At 41.2% G+C, this 21617-nt stretch overlaps 1 protein-coding gene across 3 annotated transcripts in view; it reads right to left on the reverse strand.

The window, feature by feature from the left end:
- Positions 1-21617, reverse strand: part of Ptk2 (protein tyrosine kinase 2) — a 245114-nt gene that overhangs the window by 76779 nt on the left and 146718 nt on the right. For all 3 annotated transcript variants that reach the window (XM_042699910.1, XM_042699909.1, XM_042699911.1), the window contains 6 exons: positions 20163-20303; positions 19335-19412; positions 17945-18052; positions 14819-14936; positions 7383-7413; positions 4117-4169 (listed from right to left, as the gene is read on the reverse strand). In XM_042699910.1, coding sequence (XP_042555844.1) covers positions 4117-4169; positions 7383-7413; positions 14819-14936; positions 17945-18052; positions 19335-19412; positions 20163-20303 — 529 coding nt within the window. The remainder of the gene's footprint in view (positions 1-4116; positions 4170-7382; positions 7414-14818; positions 14937-17944; positions 18053-19334; positions 19413-20162; positions 20304-21617) is intronic.

Here is a 21617-nt window from a genome sequence, read left to right on the forward strand (position 1 = left end):
TGAGCTGACAGGGCCCATGTAGTGGCGCCCCAGTAGTGGTCAGAGGGCTGTTGTTGATGAGTACTCAGTGAATACCATGAGCGAACAAAGGTGCAATCAAGAGAGGAGCTCTCTAGAGGAGAAAAATGTAAGTGGCTAGATCCAAGCCAGTGTTGGCACCAGAGCAATGAGGAGCTGTGAGAAGCAGGGGCCACCAGACAATGAGCAAGGGACCCTCCAAAACTAGCATGGGTGCTCACACTCTTGGGGAGTATAGGAGGGACTTGCTCTGATACATGGGATTCAAAGCAGGCTTTTTGAGTAGTAACCTCCAGCTGCAGGGCCGCAGGGGTGTGACGTAGCACCCATTCCATCAGCGAAAGGACCAGTCAACACTAGAGGAAGGTGCTAACAAGCCCAGAGTGGGGACTATGGGAACAGGAGTCCTGGAAAGCTCAGGTGAAAGGCATTAGGAGCAAAGCAAAGGCAGAAAGTGAACACAGAGCGGAAGATACCCTAAGGGTCATAGTAGGTAGGAGGGTCCTGTGCAGGAATGGACAAAAGCAGGGGTAAAGGGCACAGAACATGGAACACTGTTTTGCTTTGTGTTTCTAGCTATCCATGTAGCTCTGATCATACCACTCAATGCTGCACCGTTCCTCAGTACCTGAGCTTGTGTGCGTGTGTGTTGCTGAATATGACCTGAGTTTTCTGCTCTACAAAGCCTTCCCAGCTGGGCATTTAATCTGGGGTAGTAGCCATGGGGTTGCCCCCACCTCCATATGACTAAAAAGCCATGAATTCATAATCATGTCCCAAAGGATGTCCCAAAGAACAGAAATAACAATTGAGTACAGAGGTGAAGTTTGCTATTTTAAAAGCTGAAAAATAAAGGAAAGGCTAAAGCTATGTCTCCTCGTGTAACCAAGAGGCTGATGAGAAGGAGGGGCTTCAGAAATATTCCTGCCAAAGACAGGAAACATGACAGATTTTGAGACTTGTCAGGCCTCCATCTTTGATGCCTATAGTGAAAACTAGGCATTTACATCAAAAGCTGCTAAAACCATTCAGTAGAAACATTACATTCAATGGATCAGGGCTGAAGAGACTCCCACCCTCTGATCCATCTTAATGTCACCCAACCTGACTGGTACACATCATCTAGGAAGTAAAGTATTCTTGCAGGGGGCAAAGAACTAGTGTCAAACTTCTCTAGTTCTTAACAACAGCATACAGGAAATAAAGGAGCCAGAGATAAACAGATTAAGCCAAATAATGTCACAGAAATAGAATCAGCCAAATCCAGAACCTAGGAACTACAGGTAAGTGCCACCATCACCATGGATAAGCTGAAATTAAAACAGGAAGGCCTATATAACAACAGAGGCCAGGCAGGAAGCAAATTCAATGAGCATTACTTGTGTTTGACTTTTATTGAAACAAAACCAAATATGAAAATAAGGCAGAAAAATTTGAACACTGACTGGATACTGATGCTTTTTAAGAGCATTTTTTTAAACAAAGATTAAAGATGAGAAATTAAGGGTTAAAGACAGACACGTTTTGCTAACTAACTGCAAGCAAATTACATTAATTTCTCTGAGCATTAGTCTCATCTGCCTAGTATGGGAAATTGTCTCATTGGTCTGGTGTAAGGATGTGGTTAATCCATGAAAAGAATATAGAACATAAAACAGAACCAAGTGCACAGAGGCTCCTGGCAGTGTGCATTGGAAGGCACTTCTTCTTTATGTTCTTCTGACATGGATGAAAATGGGATCAGCAAGAAGAAGGGGTGGCTGGGAAGGTAAAACAGAGTTTGATGATCACCAGCTGCTGAAAGAGCCAGAAAGGGGGGGGGGGGGGGGGGGAGGGTTAAATGTGAAGAATGAAGGATGCTGATGAAGCAATTAGTGAGGGTCCATGAGGCCTTACTGTCCACCATCTGAATATAGCAACAGCACCAGCAACAGCATTCCTGAGCCCGGGAGAACATTTCAGCTCGCTCGCATGCCTGGGGTGCCTGTGAGGAGTATGTGGCAGGTACATGCCTGGGGCTGTCGCCAATCTCTGGGCTTGTCTTCAAAGTTACTTTTAGGACTGGGTGACAATGGACTGCAGTACCATTCAAACCTCACCTCTTCTGCAAACCATCCCAGAGGTCCAGTGGCTGCTTTTCTATTCTGGGCACCCACTGTGAGATGTGGAAGCCTATGTCTCCCAGAGCATAAACCACAGGGGGTTCTGGTGAGTCAGTCAAGTGTGTACCTGTACCCATTAAAGACAAAACAAGCACAAATGCTGGGCACCATTAGCCCTTCTGGAAGCCTAGGGCTACTCTCTAAATCCTGGGCTAGGCTCACAGAATGTGCAGCAACCTGACGCTGGTCAGACAAGCTCCAGCACTGAGAGCTTCTTTCCACCATGAGAAAGCAAAATAACGACTCCTTAGGAATTATTCTATTACAGTGCCCTACATGGTACACTGCCAGGTTGTCTGTCAGGTGTCTAAATATAAATATACTTCTGGAGAAAGGGCTTCTGAAAGGCTTGTGCACAACAAAAACAGTTACATTTTATGTTGGACACTAAAAAAAGAAGAATTAGGCTGAGTGCCTATAGCTCATTCCTGTAATCCTAGCTACTCAGGAGACTGAGATCTAAGGATACCAGTTCAAAGCCAGCCCAGATAGAAAAGTCTGTGAGATTCATCTCCAATTAAACACCAATCTACTGCTCGTCTTGAGCAACAAAGCTCAAGGAGAATGCTCAGATCCTGATTTCAAGTCCAAGACTCAACACAAAAAAAAATAATTAAAAAAAATCCAGTATCAACAAGGCAATAAATTTCAGAGAAAAATTACTGAAAACAAACATAGCCAGGCACAGGTGGCTGGTGCCTATAATCCTAGCTACTCAGGAGGCTGAGATCTGAGGACTGCAGTTTGAAGCCAGCCCCAGCAGGAAATCCATGGGACTCTTATCTCCCCAGAAGTGGAGCTTTGACTCAAATGGTAGAATACTAGTCTTGAGAAAAAAAACAGAGGGACAATGCCCAAGCCCTGAGTTCAAGCCCCAGGACCAGCACACATACAAAAAAACCCAAAACAAAACAAAAACATGAAAAACCAGGAATCAAGTCTATGTTAAGTCAAATGCAAAAGTTATATAGATAGTATTACTTTAGAAATATGACTTATATGTTCACAAAATATATGTCCAATGACAGGCATTGGTAGCTCATCCTAGCTACTCCAGAGGATCATAGTCCAATGCCAGTCCAGGCAGGAAAGTCCGTGAGTTTCTTATCTCCAATTAACCACTAGAAAACGAGAAGTGGTGCTGTGGCTCAAAATGGTAGAGTGCTAGCCTTGAACAAAAAACTCAGGGACAGCACCAAGGCCCTGAGTACAAGCCTAATAACCGACAATAAATAAATATGTGTATATGTGATATATATATATATATATATATATAGTATTATATATATTATATCCAAGAACAGATTGTATGTGAATACAGACACGCATATGGAAATATGTGTGCATATAAACAACACAGTAGATATATGTTAAGATATACTGCCCTTGGGAGATGCTTTCTCCTCACACTCCTTTTCCCTCTATCTTTAGTATAGATGGAAAACAAGGCACATATAGTTGAAAACCTATTAAAAAGTATACTGCACTAACTACACCAATATTTAGTTAAAATAAAGCTTAGACTAGCATCTTAACTATGTAAGAAAATCGAAATACCATCTTATGTTAGTTGTTAAAGACAAGACCATTTCAAGTGGTTCCATATTCCTTGAACTTTAAGAAACAATAAACAAAGCACATTTTGTTAAAGCATGCTGAATTAAAGATAGTGTATAAAACCAATTTCAAAAGTTAAAAATTTCATTCGAAGTATGACTAACATGACATTTAAACTAAAAAGTAACTTGAAATTCTATAGTCTGGTGAGTAATGTCATATATATCTCATATAAATACAATCTATGAACTACTTAAGGATGGTAAAATTATGCAAAGATCTTTGCAAGCTATTCTAGAATGAAGCAATCACCCTAACCCTGTCATGGACAGTCCTACCTCTTACAGCTTGTTCCACAAGTCTACTTCAAGTTCCTTACCTGACACGGAGACTGTGTGTGTCCGAACTCCTTGCTTTTCGCTGTTGCCCAACCTGAAATAAATTTAAGAAAGATAAGTACTGCCCATCCCAGGCAGGACCAAACCACTGGTCTCATCAAGCAGGGAACTATCTTGGATTAGGCCACTGCAATTCCAAAGGGATTATGGTTTAGGCAGTAATTTTTTTTAAGTTGATTCTACTTCCTGAGGTCCTCAAAATGGCAGATTGCTTTAACACCCAAAAGTTATGGGGGTAAAAAAACCCACATACGTAGAACTAAATTATTTTCTTTGAAACATACTAAGTATGACAAGTCATTCTTGAACTTATGGCAGATTAAAAAAGTTAAGAACTACATTAGTATACAGTATCATTTAGACTTAAAAAGTAATTTTAATGCATTTGATTACTTCATTAAATGACTAAAAAACATTACATTTTTACCCACATAAAATTTTGGTTAGGGCTGGGAACTTGATTCAGTGGTAGAGTGCTTGCCTTCCATGCCTGAGGCCCTGGGTTCGATTCCTCAGCACCACATAAGCAGAAAAAAGCCGGAAGTAGCACTGTGGCTCAAGTGGTAGGGTGCTAGCCTTGAGCTGAAGAGCTAAGGGACAGCACCCAGGCCCAGAGTTCAGCCCCCACAACCGACAAAAAAAATAAAATAAAAAAATAAAAAAATTTGGCTAAAGCTTCTGGCAACTATTAAAAAATACAATCAGAGTCTAAATGTTTTTGGAAAGTAGCACAGAATATAAAAGAACCCTATAGCTTTTTAGATGTCAGTTACTTTGGTCTTTTCATAAAAGAGCTCTTCCAGACCCACAACATGGGAAAATGGAAAGTATGCTAAAGTACAGAATTTTCTCTAGGAATTACTGAATGTTAAAAATGTCTTTTAAGCGCCGGTAGCTCATGCCTGTAATCCTAGTTACTCAGGAGGCTGAGACCGGAGGGTCATGGTTCGAAGCCAGCCCAGGCAGGAAAGTCTGTGAGACTCTTATCCCCAATTAACAACCTAAAAACTGGAAGAGGAGCTGTGGCTCAAAGTGGTAGTGTGCTGGCCTTGGGTAAAAACAAAAGAAGTTAGGGACAGCTCCCCTGGTCCTGAGTTCGAGCCCCAGGACTGACACAAAGTAAAATGAGTATGTTCAGCTTTTGTAGTGTCTATTAACCCCTTCTAGCTGAAGGTCTTTTCCTATTTGTAGATAATGTTTATGATTCTTGTATGTCTTATCATTTCTTTGCTTTCCACAAGCAGAAGATACTCTAAGCCAGCATGAGTTCCTGGCCTGACAAAAGACACTCTCCAATAACACCCAAACACTGCTGATTGAGGGGTTCACTGTTGTGCTTGTCCTTCCTGTCTTTCCCTCTCCCTCACAGCTCTGCTACACTGACCACGTGCAGATCTTGCCAATGCTGGGTTTACAGGAGGTGCACTGAAGCTTCATAGCGTCAGAGTGATCTGTCTAGTGGAGGTTATGGAAACACCAAGAGATCATTTTCAGAAGTGAGATGATCGAGAGAAATGCAACTAGAAATCTTCCTAGCTCGGGGCTCAGGATTCCAGATGAAGCAATGGAAGAAACCCGGATGAGAAGCTGGATTTAGGAAAGAGGTGGTAGACATTGTGCTATGCAGTGTAGGACACTGGAAAAGCATTGCAGGGAAGACTGAACATTTGCTCAGCAACTGAAAACAGTCAATGGAGCAAAAGGGAATGTGAGAAGTGGCACAAACTGAGGTTAATACCAAGTGTGGTCCTGCATGCATATAATCCCAGAGCTCAGGAAGCTGAGGTGGAGGATTTGTCTAAAAACAAATCCCAGACCAAAAACAACACAAGCAGCCAAAGTAAGAGATGTAAGCAGAATAGTTGGGTAGGCTGCTGCAAGCTATCTGAAGATCATAGCAAGTCAGGTGACAACTTTACTTACAATAGACTCTTCCTCAAACTACAGTGTTAAGAAAGGACAGAATGATGGACAGAGCTGGACAGGAAGGTCTAGCTCTCATGTTTGCACAGTTCTGACACTCCAGTGACACTCCAGTGTCAACTGTGGGCCAGGGGATTTGGAGTTCAGGAGTGCTTCCACCATCCCCTTGCTGGGAAGGGTGGCTCCCTCAGCTGACAACATGGCTTATGCTGGGATCCTGTTTCCTTCTGGGAGCATGGTCTTGATGTACGTTAGTCACAGGGTACACATGTGGCCAGTCCTTGTAAACCTCTGGCACCAATCCTTCCTACATCTGAACAACACTTCCTACATCTGAACCCAGTTAGTGCTAGCGGCTTCAAGTGCATCCAGTAGGATTCCACTGCGAGAGAGCATTTAGAAGCTTCTTGGCTTCTTCAGACTTCACTCCACACCCTTGCCCTTTGCTCAAAGAATTTCTGCTGTGTATTCAACCACATGCAAGCTTCAGAACTGTTGGGCCTGGGTGGTCCTGGTGACAATAATTGTTAAGAACAGGAAAGGAAAGCTGGGTACCAGAAGCTCATGTATATATTCCTAACTACTCAGAAGGCTAAGATTTAAGGATCATTTTCAAAACCAGCTCAGGCAGACAAATCAAAGAGACTCTTAACTCTAATTAATCAGAAAAAGTCAAAGTGGAGGCCTGGCTCAAATGGCAGAGTATTAGTTGTGAGTTAAATAGCTGAGAGCACAAAGACTTGAATTCAATCCTGAGCTGGCCATGGACTGCATTCTTTTTGCTGTTACCTCCCAAGCAGGTAGGATTATAGACACATGACCTTATTCACCCAAGCCTCTGTATCTGTTTGCACTCAGGAGCACACTGAGCACCTCCCACATCGCTCTTCCTGTTTGTTTCCTTGCTAAACTTTAACTTTTATTTCTTAGCCCCAGTTAGAGGCACTGGCTGAAAATTTAGAAGAAGCAGCATGAGGTTTATGGTATACTTTTAACTTCTTTTTTAAAAATAGAGTAGCACAGCTATTATAAAACTTGTAATATCAAAAAGTAAAAATTACACCCAAAACTACAATTCTTCAGTTTTCCTGACTGCCAAGTATCTTGAACAGTACCTACCTAGGCTTCTATAATGATTTGTGATAATGATATAAAATGCCTTTGGGAGGCTTTAAGTGAGCTTTCTAGGCATGTACTGTATAACTTGAGCCATACTCCTAGTCCAAAACTGAATACTTAACAACAATGCATTTGTATTACTATGATTGTTCTTTGGCTTCTTTATTAAACTTAAGATATAACTTTTGTACAAAATAGCACTTACTTTGGTATTGATGGCAATGCACGTTCACCTTCTGGGGGAAAAAAGGAGAAAAAAAGATATGAGGTTCCTTGTATTCCTTTTGAAAAGATTGTGTCTAAATCAGGGAAGAATAAGCCTTATTTAGTATTTTAGCAATAATCCCTAACACATTCATGGTTTTATTTCCAATATTTATAACAAATACCAATACGTGTTTAAAATGTGTTGCTAAATAATAATAAAACTGATGTAAAAGACTAAGAACTGTGCCACACTGCTGCAGACTGCCCAGTTCTGTCCCTAATACCTCCAGGGTGCCTGGCACTGAGGCAACTCCCTGACAAATGGGTAGTGAAGAAGAAATCAATCAGCTTGGGCCCGTAAGTGATTTACTCTCTCTACAAACAGCTTTACTATAAATCACACGCAGTTAACTTGCAGGGACCATTGTGAGTCTTAGACATGGCTTTCTAAACACTCAACCTCCAAGCAAATCAACCAATTCACACCACAAAATCCAAGCTTAGAATAATAGAAAAAAGGCTAATGATTGAAGTCCTGCACCATCTTCCTATACTCAACACTGTCAACTAAAATAACATGTGACATACATATGATTTATTTCAAGTGACACACTAGTAGGATTTCTAATAGTTGGGCTCTGCTGTAACTTCTGTTTCCTCTGAGGAAAAAAAAAAATCAGTCACTATTTGTGGACAGTATGGAATTCCTAAGACGCTGGGCATGGACAAAAGAAGGTAGTAAATAAGGTGGTAAAAAAATGCAGGCTCCAGGAAAGCAAATTTATAGAATGGTAGGTTACACAATAATGACAAGAATGGCCACAGATAACATGATAAAAACCTGTGTTCATTAACCACAATACTAGATTCTGGGAGGTGGGTTTTTTGGTTTTTGTTTTCTGGTGACAGTCCTGAAGCTTGAACTCAGGACCTGGCCACTGTCCCTGAGCTTTTCCTCTTAAGGCTGGTATTCCAAAACTTGAGTCACAGCTCCACTTCTGGCTTCTTGATCACTAACTGAAGATAAGAATCTCATGGACTTTGCTGCCTTGAGCTGGCTTTGAACCATAATGCACAGATCTCAGCCTCTGTAATGCACAGATCTCAGCCTCTGAGGAGCTGGGATTAAAGGTGTCAGCCACTATTGTTAAATGAGTAGCACAGAGTTCTCATGCCACTCATGAATGTATCTTATTTCTCTGAACACATTACATTAAGACTAAGAATATATCTTGCATTATCTTACATTTTTATTTTTAGAATGAAGACTTTTACATTTTCAAATAAGACTTTCTCTACTGGGTTTTTGTTTTTTGTTTTTTTTTTGGGGCGGGGGGGAGGGGGTCAGGTTTTCGGGCCTGAACTCTGGGCCTGGGCGCTGTCCCTCAGCTCTTCAGCTCAAGGCTAGCGCTCTACCACTTGAGCCACAGCGCCACTTCCGGCTTTTTTCTTTTTGCTTATGTGGTGCTGAGGAATCGAAGCCAGGGCCTCAGGCATGCAAGGCAAGCGCTCTACCACTGAGCCACCTTCCCAGCCCTCTACTGGTCTTTAATGACACATTAGTACTGACTCACTGAAGCAAATCTAAATAAAAGGAAGTGAATGTGAGAATAAAGTTCAACAGATGAAGGAGCTCCCTGCTCAGGACAGTTCTAATTCTACACCTACTCCCTGTCTAGCTGGCCACTCATCTTTCCATATGATTTGTTATACATATTCACGCTCTGTGTCTCTGTCTCTCTCTCTCTCTCACACACATAAAAAGCTATCACATCACATCATTTTCAATAGCTATGTAGTACTGTGTCATTAACATGTGCCCTGGTTTATTTACTAATTTCCATCCTAAACATGTATCAGAGAAGACATGCTGATGGCAGAGAATACTCAGCAGCCTTCAGGAAAGCTGTACAGTCAAATGTTCCTGAATGGCTTTGCACAGAGTGATTGCTCCTGTTCCATCATGTGTAACACTTTAATAAATGCAAAGGATGGGCTGGGAAGGTGGCTCAAGTGGTAGAGCGCTAGCCTTGAGCTGAAGAGCTGAGGGACAGGTCCAGGCCCAGAGTTCAGGTCCCATGACCGGACCCAAAAAAAAAATAAATGCAAAGGACACCAGATACCTATCATGTTCTGTATAGGTTTACCAGACATTTGTGATGTCCATCCCTCTAAGAAGAACCATTCACATACGGGGGTGTATTTATTCCATCATCTGGAAGAACACTTGAAAATAAAGAGATTTAAATTGTATTGTGTTTGGCACAAGCACTTTTGTTCTCTTTCACAGCTTTTAAAATATTCAGCCTTTTCTGGCACACTACATACCCTAAATCCCAGCACTTGGGAGGCTGAGACCAGGATGATCATGAAGCCAGCTCTTTTCTCCCACCCCTTTCCATCTTCTTTTACTAAATCAAGTTTTTGTTTATTTGTTTTGTTTCTTTGACAATACTAGGACTGGGTGTCAGGGGCTCACATTCACTCAACTTGCTTGCTCAGCTGGTGCTCCACCACTTGATCACTTGATCCATAACCTTTACCCCATATTTTTTTCCTCTGATTAATTTGATGTAAAGTCTTGCGGACTTTTCTCCCTTGCTAGCTTTGAATCTCAATCCACCAGGTATCAGTGTCAAATAGTGGTATTATAGGTGTGAGCTCAGTAGTACCTGGCTACAGGAAGTACTTAAATCATGTAAGGAAACCTATCAATTTTGCATTCCTCCTCATGGGTTTTGAGCTATCCTGAAATCCCTCCAAGGGGTGAAAACCACTTCAGATGGTGGCGTTATGGCTCCATGTTAAACTGCACAATTCTGTACTCTGAGCACAATTTTACTAGATTGCAAAAGTGATTATGAGGATAGGTAAAAAGGCCTGACAGCTGAGGGGCAATGTCATGCATCAACACTTCATTCAGGACATTTGGCTTGTAGCTCTACCATATTTCTATCAATCAACATCATCTGTAATAGTAATGATGGAATGGCAGAAAGCTCAGAGTTCACATGAGACTTACTGGGAGAACCTCTGAGCAGGTTTTTAATATACAATTTTAAAGCACTTTATCAGAAAAGTATCATTTGTAGATACTTTTGCAAAAACACATTTTATTTGAAAATTTTTCTAGTATTTAAATTAATTTTAAGTGATACATAAGAACTATATATATTGGATACCATATGATATTTCAATATATGTATTCATTGTATAGTGTTTAAACCAGACTAAATATGTATCTACTGACATATTTATCTTTTGGTGTCAGTCCTAGGGCTTGAACTCAGGGCCTAGGCGCTGTTTCTGAGCTTTTTTTTTTTTTTTAATGCTCAAAACTAGCACTTTACCATGTGAACCACAGCTCCACTTCTGGCTTTTTGCTGGCTAATTGGAGATAAGAGTCTCACCAACTTTCCTGCATGGCTGGCTTTAAGCTGTGATGCTCAGGTATCAGCCTCCTGAGTGGCTAGGATTACAGTTTATACCACCAGTGCCTGGCTATCATTTCTTTCTTAAAAAAAAAATTACTTCATTGTTATAATAAAGGTGATATAATGTATAGTTATATTAGTCAGGGAATGAGTACACTGCCTTTCATATAATGTCTTCCCTTTCCTCACTCTCTCCCAGACTATCATTTCTTTTTCCATTTTTTTTTTTTATGCCAGTCTTGGGGCTTGAACTCAGGGCCTGAGCACTGTCCCTGAGCTTCTTCTGCTCAAGGCTAGTGCTCTATCACTTGAGCCACAGCACCCCATCCAACTTTTTCTGTTTATGTGGTGCTGAGAAATTTAACTCAAGGCTTCATGCATGCTAGGCAAGCACTCTAACACTAAGCCACATTCCCAACTGGCAGACTATCATTTCTTTATGGTGAAAATATTCAAATTTCTCTCTTCTACCTTAACTACATTATTTGTAGTAATTCTAGTCTGAACAGCACCTCACAACTTTTTCATTGAAACAGAGTCTTGCTCTGTAACCCAGAATGACTTCAAACTCCTATTGCCTCCTGGATATAGGCATTATGGATAAAAGCCATTACACCTAGCTCATTCCTGCCACCAATTTCTTACTCCTATTACTCCAACTTAGAACCTACTAATCAAATTCTTCCCGTTTCCCTGCCCTTCCCCCGCCCCCCCCCCCCCCGCCTTGATAACCATTATTCTCAAGAAATTCTTAAAAACCTTTAAAAATGTTCTGTGCCTTACCCACATATATTTTTTACTACAATCAATTCAGAAGGTTTGACTTTAACATTATTTCAACTAGGCAATACATTTTTATCTTAGGGCTTAAGGAGTCATTTTTAAAAAGCTTTAATAACAGGTACTTTAAAAAAAAGAATAATTTTAATAGTTCATATATTTACATACTTAAATACCCTGTATTTGGCTAGGTGTGGTGACACATCCCTGCAATCATAGCTACTCAGGAAGTAAAGATCAGGCTGATCAGTTTGAGGTCAGCCTAGGTAAAGTTAGACCTCATGTCAATAAATAAGCTCAGCATGATGGTGTGTCTATAACCCCAGCTATTTGAGGGACACAGGGAGGGGAATTCTGGTCAGAGGGTAGCCTAGGCAAAAACTTGAGATCTTATTTTACAATGTAACTGAAGCAAGTTGGGCACTGGTGGCTCATGCCTGTAATCCTAGCTATTCTGGAGGCTGAGATCTGAGGATCGTAGTTCAAAGCCTGCCCAGACAGAAAAATCAATGAGACTTTTATCTCCAATGCACTACTCAGAAAAAGCCAGAAATGGTGCTGTGGCTCAAGTGGCAGAGTGCTAGCCTTGCGTACTGAGAGGCTCAGGGACAAAACCCAGGCCCTGAGCTCAAGGTTCAGGACCAGCAAAAACAAACAAAAAACTGAAGCAAAAAAGGGTTGGTGTGTGGCTCAAGCAGTATAGTGCCCACCTACCAAATATGAGTCCCAGAGTCCAAAGAGTACATTCCCTTCCCTACCCTATATTTGATATACTGCAATAACCTCAATGAGATTTCAAAATGTTTAGGTATCAAATTTTTGAAAATATACCCATTATTTTCCTAAAATGTTTTGTTTGTAGGAGAAAGAAAGGGGCTATGAAGGAACTAAATTTTGTTTCATGGTTTTATACTTTTAAATATCTTTAATATTTCACTCTAATGCAATACTTAGATAGGCATACTGAAAAAAAAGAAGGACTGAGGGCTCAGCTCAGTGAGCGAGTGTGTGTCTATCATACACATAATCCTGGGTTTGACTCCAAGCACCACATGGGAAAAAAGGTCATGCAACACACAAATATGCTGCAATTCAGAATAAAATGGCTATCAAGCATAACTTCTTCCCTAGACAGAGGAAAAAGCTGGTGGCAACCAGTGCTGATGTTTTCATGACCAGCATTTCCACTGTGCTCTCCCATCTAAAATGGAACTCTTAAAATGATTTTCCCTAAGCAGCAGAAAGCTAAGTGGCCATGAAATCAGTATAGAAATATGGTGAGCAGGGGCTGGGAAGGTGGCTCAGTGGTAGAGTGCTTGCCTTGCATGCCTGAGGCCCGGGGTTCGATTCCTCAGCACCAGCATCTTTTCTTAAAAAAGAAAAATGCCGGAAGTGGCACAGTGGCTCAAGTGGTAGAGCACTAGCCTTGAGCTGGAGAGCTGAGGGACAGCGCCTAGGCCCAGAGTTCAGGCCCCACAACCGGACCGCCCCCCCCCCCCAAAAAAAAAGAAATATGGTGAGCATAAGCCCTGATATGGCTCAGTGCTTCCCATTTGGTATGAGTAAACATGTATTAAATATGCATACAAACATACTGAGAAAGGACACTGTGGTAAGCTAGAATGGAATTATTTACTAAATGGAGAGGAGCAATGTGTCACACTAACATCTGCTGCCAAAGCATTCTCCTTTGTGAAGGAACTCTGAAACATTTAAAAAAAAAAACTAACTTTCTTCTATTTAAGGCATGAAGTGAAAACTTAAATGCTTATGGCTATAAAGGCTGCAACTAAAGGAAGCTTCAGACATTCCTGAAGGCAACTTCAATGATATTTGATATAGAGAAAACCAACAAAAACACGCATTTTAGGAAAATCCCACACAAACAGGCATTTCTAGCATGACCTTCCTAGGAAAGACAGTTCTAGATGCACCACATCCTGTCTTTACGCACACACCTGGGGCTCTTGTATACAGAGCATGACAATATCATCACCTTTTTAAGAAAGGGTTAGACTAGTGCACACACCCACAACATACCACCGTCCTATCTTTAGACCTGCTCTCACTTTCCTGCTGGGAAGGTAGGCACCCTCATTCCCACGGTCTCTCCTCTGGTCACCATTTCACTTAGATCAGCTTGCTTGGACATATACCATCCAGGACATCACTGAGGTCTGAGCAGGAAGGGGCCTGAGCAATAAAGGCTAATGCCATGTACAGAAGACCCACTTGTCACAGTGGTTACTATTTAGGACACACCTACCAACCCTACAAGGTAGGTACCATACCTTGTTCACACAAAATCAAGGTTAAAACAGGTGTCAACATCACACCACTACTGAGAGCACTAAGGGGAACAATAATCACTGAATTTAGGTCATGTACCACCCTGATCCTCTCAGTTCACGAAACCTTCTATCCTCCCAGGACTACAAAAACAAGTGCCACTTTTTACTTTATGGAGGGCAAGACTGCAAACAGAAAGCCAGGCTTTCATTTAAACATGGGATCACAGCTTGCAATGTGAAGCTTCAGCTATGGCTCCACACCCAGGCCCTTCCGGCTTCCTGCTGCATGAAAGCTTCTTGGATTATTTCAATACTTCAGGGCCCTCCGGAGCATCTTTGCTCTATGCTGCTAAGTCCACCTCACTTCTGAAATGACACAGCCGTATTTCTAGGATATTTACTCACTCAAATTTTTGATTTCACACAATGATTTAGAATTAATTTTGTTCTTGGACTATCCTAAGCTTTATATAGAAAAAAGAAAAGACTTTACTCAATATAAATTACTAATGACACTGTTTTAAAACATCATAATCTCAAGAATAGCAAATTAGAGAATACCCTAAGAAGGCTGCTCAAAATATGGCATGTTGGAGAGTGAAAGAGTGAAACTGTCTAAAAAGAAATATACTCACTACTTGATTTATAGCCCCTTAATAACAATAAAACTGTATTTAAAAAAACAAAACGGTATTGTGAATGAAGATAAGGTTGTCTCTGTGCTCTGTCACACAGGTCTTGGCCTGTGTGACCTGAATCACTGATACCTCTTCCCCATTGAAAATAAGCATTTAGGTAATACAAGGCTCAGGAACTCATCGGGCCTTCACATTTATGCCTTTACCAACATGCAGAACAGGCTGCTGGAGGTGAGACGACCTAATCATTCACATGAAGAGCTGCAGGCAGTAACAGAAATAGAACTTTACCTTTCTGGGGTCTGATGATAAAGGATTGCGTTGCTCCGTTCACCAGCCGACAGTAGCCGTCTATCAGGTCAGCCATGTTCTCTGCGATAGTTAGGGATGGTGCCGTCACTGTCAGAGGCTAAACGGGACAGATCAAGAAAGAGACGTTATTGTTCTTGCAGTATCAAAGGGACAGCTGTGCTATGACATCAGACTCCTACTAACACTTAGAAACAGAGGAATGGGAATGAGACAAGGTTTGTCAGGATTCAAGATTGGAGGGAAACAGGAAGTTGGATATTTAAGGGCCTTATTCCTAGGAAATTTAATAGAAGACAAATCCAGAGTGAAGTCATTTAAACAAAGGCTCACTTCTAGAAGAAAAGGAGCTAGAAAGAATACTTTCTTCAGAATGTCCAGCCCTTCCTCAACAATCTAGGAGGAGAATTTAGATAATCGGTAAGTTAAGGCACCATTTGTTTCAGAAGTGAAACTAGTGTGTAATTTTTATTAACCATCACAATTTTTCAAGCTGAAACATACAGCATGTTTTACCCAGAGGGTTAAACATCACTCTCTTGATATCAAACACGTCCTATAGGATAAATTTCTTACGTGCTATGAGAGACATATAGATATGTTCTTATTCATATGACTGTTCATAATTTCTTATGTGAACAACTTATTTTGCTTGCATCACCCTAAATGTTATTTGAGGGACAATAAAATGAAAGGAGATGGGCTGGGAAGGTGGCTCAGTGGTAGAGCGGTTGCCTTGCATGCCTGAGGCCCTGAGTTCGATTCCTCAGCACCACATAAAGAAAAAGAAAAAAGCCGGAAGTGGCGCTGTGGCTCAAGTGGTAGAGCGCTAGCCTTGAGCTGAAGAGCTGAGGGACAGCGTCCAGGCCCAGAGTTCAGGCCCACGACTGGACCAAAAAAAAAAAAAAAAAAATGAAAGGAGAAGCTGGGTGTGTGACACATGCCTGCTGTGCCAGCACTGGAGAAACGTGAGTTCCAGGCTAGCCGAGGTGACATGGTGAGACCTTGCCTTACTGACCCCCTAAAACCGAAGCTTGGAAAATGAAGGTCCAAACTCATTACTGAGATTTCTTCAGGAAATTTTTACATGTTTTCAATGTCATATTGTAATATTTGCTGACTGCACAATCAACAGAACTTGTAGAGGCTCATAAATCTGTCATGAAGCTTACAGGATCAGAGACAGGACAGTGGCAAAGAGGCCCAATTGGAGGGGGCTACGATAGAGAGAAGAGCTGCAGACAAACTGCTCAAAGGTGCAAAACTGTGAGCACGCAAGGCCTGATTCCTCCTTCCACAGGAGTGTGCTTTGTCTAGCTTCTAGAAAGAAGCATGTTGTTGTTATTATTATTTTTTGCCACCTCTTATTTCTTTCCTGTTTTTTACTACGTGTTGTTTTTTGAGGGTCTATGTATGCAAGGCTGGCCTAGAACTCACTATGTAGCTCAAGCTGGCTTTGAATTCAAGACTCTCCTGTCTCAGACTCCTGAATGTGTATACCCCATATCTGGCCCTACTGTTGCTTTTTTTTTTCCAGTACTGGAGCTTAAACTCAGGGCCTGAGTACTGTCCTTGAGCCTCTTTGCTCAAGGTTAGAGCTCTACTATTTGAGCCACAGTTCCATTTCTGGCTTTCTCCTGGTTAACTGGAGATAAAATCTCATGGGCTTTCCTGCCTGGGCTAGATTTGAACCATAGCTCTCAGATCTCAGCCTCCTGAATACCTAATAGATTACAGGCATGAGCCACTAGCACACAGCTACTTCTTGCTTTTGTTACACAGTGATTAAGGGAAAAGTCTTTGGATCCTAACTGCTAGAGTGCGTACTCCAGTCATGACCACGTGCACAGCATTGTCCTCATCTACAAAATGTGGTGAACCACAACATAGTGAAGTTGTCACTTCACTTGGTTATATCATATGACCATAAGCAGCACCGCTGCTGCTATTATCGTGAGTGCTATTGCCCAGAGAACCTCCCAGACGACAGTTTAGGAAATAGCAGAGCTCAGTGAACATGTACACATAATTCAACAAGATGATTTCCTTCCTATTTCCTAATAATCATATTTACAACTGTTCTTGATTTTAAAAATCTGTCTCCTACTGTATTTGTGGGAACATTAATTACTACTTGTAATGTAACCCTTAGATACATGAGAAAATTTTGATTTTTGACCTTTCATGAAACTGTCATCTTATTTTAAAAAACATCATTGCCAGTCAGGTGTAGTAGCACACATCTGTCATCCCAGATACGCTAGAGGCTGAGACTGGTAGAACAGTGGTTCCAGCCTGGCCTGGACAAAAAGTTCACAACTTCTATTTCAACAGAAACGGCTAGGTGTGGTGGCACACACCTGTCCACTCAGCTGTGGTAGGGAGTGTAAAAAGGATCACAGTCCAGGTGTGCAAGACCAGGCACAAAGTGAGTTCCTATCTCAAAACTATTTGGACTAGGTAGGGAGCTGGCAGCTCTTGCCTATAATCCTAGCTACTTGGGAAGCTGAGAATGAGAGGATCATAGATGGAGGCCAGCCCTGATAGAAAAGTTTGTGAGACTCCTTGTCAATCCATAGCTGGGTGCAGTGGCATATACCTGTCATTCTGAGCTATGTGGGGGGTTAATAATGTGAGGCTGGACTCCTGGCCAACCCAGGCAGAATAGTCTGGAGACTCCATCTCATCTGTGAAGCTAGCCATGAAGGCACATACCTGACATCATAGAAACTATGAGAAGCCTGAAAAATGGATGGATCTTGGTCCAGGCATTAACCTGGAGAGGGAGTGACACCTAATCTCAAAAACCAAAAAGCAAAACACAGAGCTAGAGGCTTAGATCAGCGGTAGAGTGCCTGTATACCAAGCATGAGGCTCTGAGTTCAAACCCAATACTGCCACAAGTAATAACCAGAGCAAACAATAACAAACAAACAATAACAATAAAAACACAGCAAAAAGGAGCTAGAGATAAAACTCAAGCAGTACAGTATCTCCTTATCAAGTGTGAGTCTTAAGTTCAAACCCTAGTACTGCCGACTCAAAGTATTATTTCTGAAATTTCAGCATTCTTCAGCTTCCCATTGGTGATGTGTGGGGTTCCCTTACCTCAGGTGCACCTGCGATTTTGAGCTGCAGCATTCCTTTTCTGTCCTTGTCTTCACTGTTTGAATACTGAATTGTCTGCACTTGGTTGAAGTCAGCCAGATGTGTGGGCTTTGGGAAGTAAAAATAAAATGCTTAGGCCACAGATAAATGCCTCATTTTACTAGTTCTGTTAAGTGTTCTGTGAAATTCTCCAGGTTCTAACAGCCAGTCCATTCTCCTAAAGACATGCTAAGACTGGATTCTCTAAGCAGGCCATGAGGAAGCAGTTGTACAATCATCTCCTGGGCTTTTAAAGAGCTACTTGGCAGAAATACAGTTCGCACAAAAGCAGGGACAGAGTGACGGAAGGAAAGAAAGAGAAAGAAAAGGAAAAGGGAAAGGGAAGGGTGGAGAAAGGAAAAGGACCAACGGTGCTGAAGTCAAGAAAGTAGTAGCTGTGGGGTGCAGGAGTTGGGTAGGAGGAGCTTCAGGAGTTCTGAGATTGGTTTGTTGAAAATTAACAGCTAATGTGAGGTTTGAAATATGAAGAAAAACATACTACAATACTGGTTATGTAGCTGGGTGCTGGTGGCTCAAGCCTGTAATCCTAGCTATTCACGAGGATGAGATCTGAGGATCATGATTCAAAGCCACCTAGGCTGTACAAGAGCTCAGGTAGCACTAATCTGAGGGCTCTTTTCTGGGCTCATACTAGTAGATGTGCTTTTTCATTTAATTTTCTGATTTAGACTTGTGTCAGTATTCCAATTTTGAACACTTGGGAGAAAGACATCAATTTCAAGAAACAACAGTAGAGGGAGCTGTCAAGCTGGACTGGCTGCAGAGAATAAGACATGATTTTCCCTCAGAAGGTCATTTTGCTCAGTTAAAGTAAGGACAGGCAGGACTTCATGGATTATGAATGGAAGAAAGTAATTTTCTTCCTCTGGAGATCGTCTCAAGAGGCTGTTTCAAAGGCTAATTTGTCATTATAAATATACTCTAATTATATACACAACACAGTAAAAACTATATTTAAAGCTGGGGAAATAGCTTGCCCTGGTTCAATCTCTAGCACTGCAAAAAAATAAAAAAGTTAAAAAAAAGTATGTAATAAAAAACCCATAAACACACAGAACCTCTCCAGATAAACTGGAATAGCCTCATCCTGGCCTCACTAACATATAAACATGATTTACATGATTCATTTCTTCCCAAGATTAAGGAACTCTGAAGAATCTTTAAGCCAGACTCCAGGTATCCTTGCCACCCACCAGCCCTAAACAAGAAGCACCATGTAATGAAAAAGGTTATATGGAGAATTATGTCTTTCAAGAGGAACATCATCCCCTCTTCACTCTAACAATTCTATCTCCAGCAAGTTTAAGACCCATCACAAGGGCAGACTTACATTGCAGCCCTTGTCTGTCAGGTAGCTGATCCCTTCTTCTGGGCCAATTGCCAGTTCCACTGAAATAATCCAGCTTGACTTTGGAAGCCAACAGGTGAGGACCATGAAGGAAACAGAAAAAAAAGCAAAAACAAAAACAAAGACTTTAGATCAGGGGCTATGGAGATATTAAAAAACCAAAGCACTTTTGGGGAGAGGTGTCGCCATTATCTAATCAAGTAAGGTTGCCTAGACAGATATATTGGTTCATTTCAGCACACTGGATGCCAGCATTTCCCCGGGAAAGTGATCATAAAAGGACAAATTAGCTGCTTTGGAGAAATGCATTGAATAACAAGCTGAAATTAAAAAAAAACAACAACTATACTTATAAACATAGGCATGCTATTTTAAAAGGCGTATTTATTTTCATGTCGATATGTTCTTTTTGTACTTTTTCCCACTATAAAATGACAAAATAGTATTCATCTATTAAAAGAAAAGTATGATAAATTAATTTTCTTAACTAGACATCAACAGCTTAATGCCTGTAATCATAGCTATTCAGGCAGTTGAGATCTAGAATCATAGTTTGAAGCCAGCTCCAGGAAAAGTCCAAGAGACTTGTCTCTCCAATTAATCAGCCAGAATAGAGCTGTGGCTCAAGTGGTAGAGTGCTAACTTCGGGCACAAAAGCTCAGAGAAAGTGCCTAGGCCTTAAAGTTTATTAAACTACAGGCACAGGGAGGCTTTGTGGAGGATTTTCTTTTAACCAGAACTTTAGGTACACATGCATAAGAAAAAGCAAAAGCAAACAAACTAGTACCATCTCCACGCTTCCATACTTACCCCAAGAGCACACTTGAAACATTCTTTGTCATATCGATACACTGGAGAAAGGATTTCAAAGAATTTCAGAATACTTTCTTCTCTATTAAGGTTGGCAAATTGTCTAAATGTTTGTTGTATCAGTTTTCTTAATGTTTTGGCCTGCATGATAAAATTACAAAAAAGAAAAAAAAACTTTAGTATCAGCTAATACTAACAGCCACAGCAGTAACTACAAGATACTATTCTTACTCACTACTTATTTAATGCTACCTACATTTATATTACTAAAACTATATTTATCAGAGCTTTACTTACTATAATCGTAGTAAAATATACGTAACAAAATTTGCCATATTAACCATTTCTAAGGATACAGTAAGGATACAGTTGAGCAGTTTTACTTCTTCGACAGAACCTTGTTAAAGCAGTAATCTGCATTTATAACAAATGGTCCTAAGTCAGGCGTTAACCATGTGCCACAGATGCATACGGTGCAGCAGTAAGGTCAAAGGCATACAGTTTCTCACAGGCTCTACAGTCAAGGGACAAACGGATACGCCTCTCAGAGGACAGCATAAATCATAATCTTTAAAAGCCCAACCTCTGACCTAGAAAGTGAAACCCCAGGACGCTATGTTTTAGAAATGACAAAAGACACTTGCAGATATTCAGCAACAGGAAGATTCACTGCAGAACCATGTACAGTAGCATATGATGCATACAAGTCAAGGTATCTATTTTCTCAATTGATACTTTGCAGCTTAAAAACTATTTTGCAGGACTAATTCACTGACCTTACAGTCCATATCTTACTGCTGTAAAAGAGAGATATTAGTCTGTGTGTACAAAATAGATGAATTAAGGAGAGCATACAATGTGCCTCATGCAGACATCTGGGCCTAATATGCACACATGATGGGGAAAAACAATTATGGATTTTGAGCCTGCAGTGGATTACCAGTAGCCTCTGCTCCTGAATGTGTGTGTGTATGTCTGTGTGTGTGTGTATATGTGTGTGTTTGTGCGCTGTATGTGTGTGTGTGTGCGTGCACACACGTGCTCTGATGCTGGAGCTTGGCTACTGTCCCTGAGCTTTTTTTTGCTTAAGGCAATAGCGCTGTACCACTTGAGCCATAGCTCCACTTCTGGCTTTATGCTGATTAACTGGAGGTAAGAGTCTCATGGACTTTCCTGTCCTGGCTGACTTCAAAATGTGATCCTCCGATTTCAGCCTCCAGAGTAGCTAGGATTACTGGTATGAGCCACTAGTGCCTGGCCTCCAGTTCTCTTTAGATCATCTGAGTGTCTCTTTTCACACACAAACACCTGCATGGAGGAACAAATATCCTAGACAGCAAGCCTCAGGTAGGTGTGTAGGGTATGAGGTAGCTGCAGAGACCAGGGGGTAATGACTATGTGGAAAGATCAGGAGATGGGGTTACAGTATGAACTCAACCCATACCCTGTTAATGA

Source organism: Dipodomys spectabilis, unplaced genomic scaffold, assembly GCF_019054845.1.
Source record: "Dipodomys spectabilis isolate Male_0828 unplaced genomic scaffold, ASM1905484v1 ptg000264l, whole genome shotgun sequence".
In the NCBI taxonomy this organism is placed as follows: Eukaryota; Metazoa; Chordata; class Mammalia; order Rodentia; family Heteromyidae; genus Dipodomys; species Dipodomys spectabilis.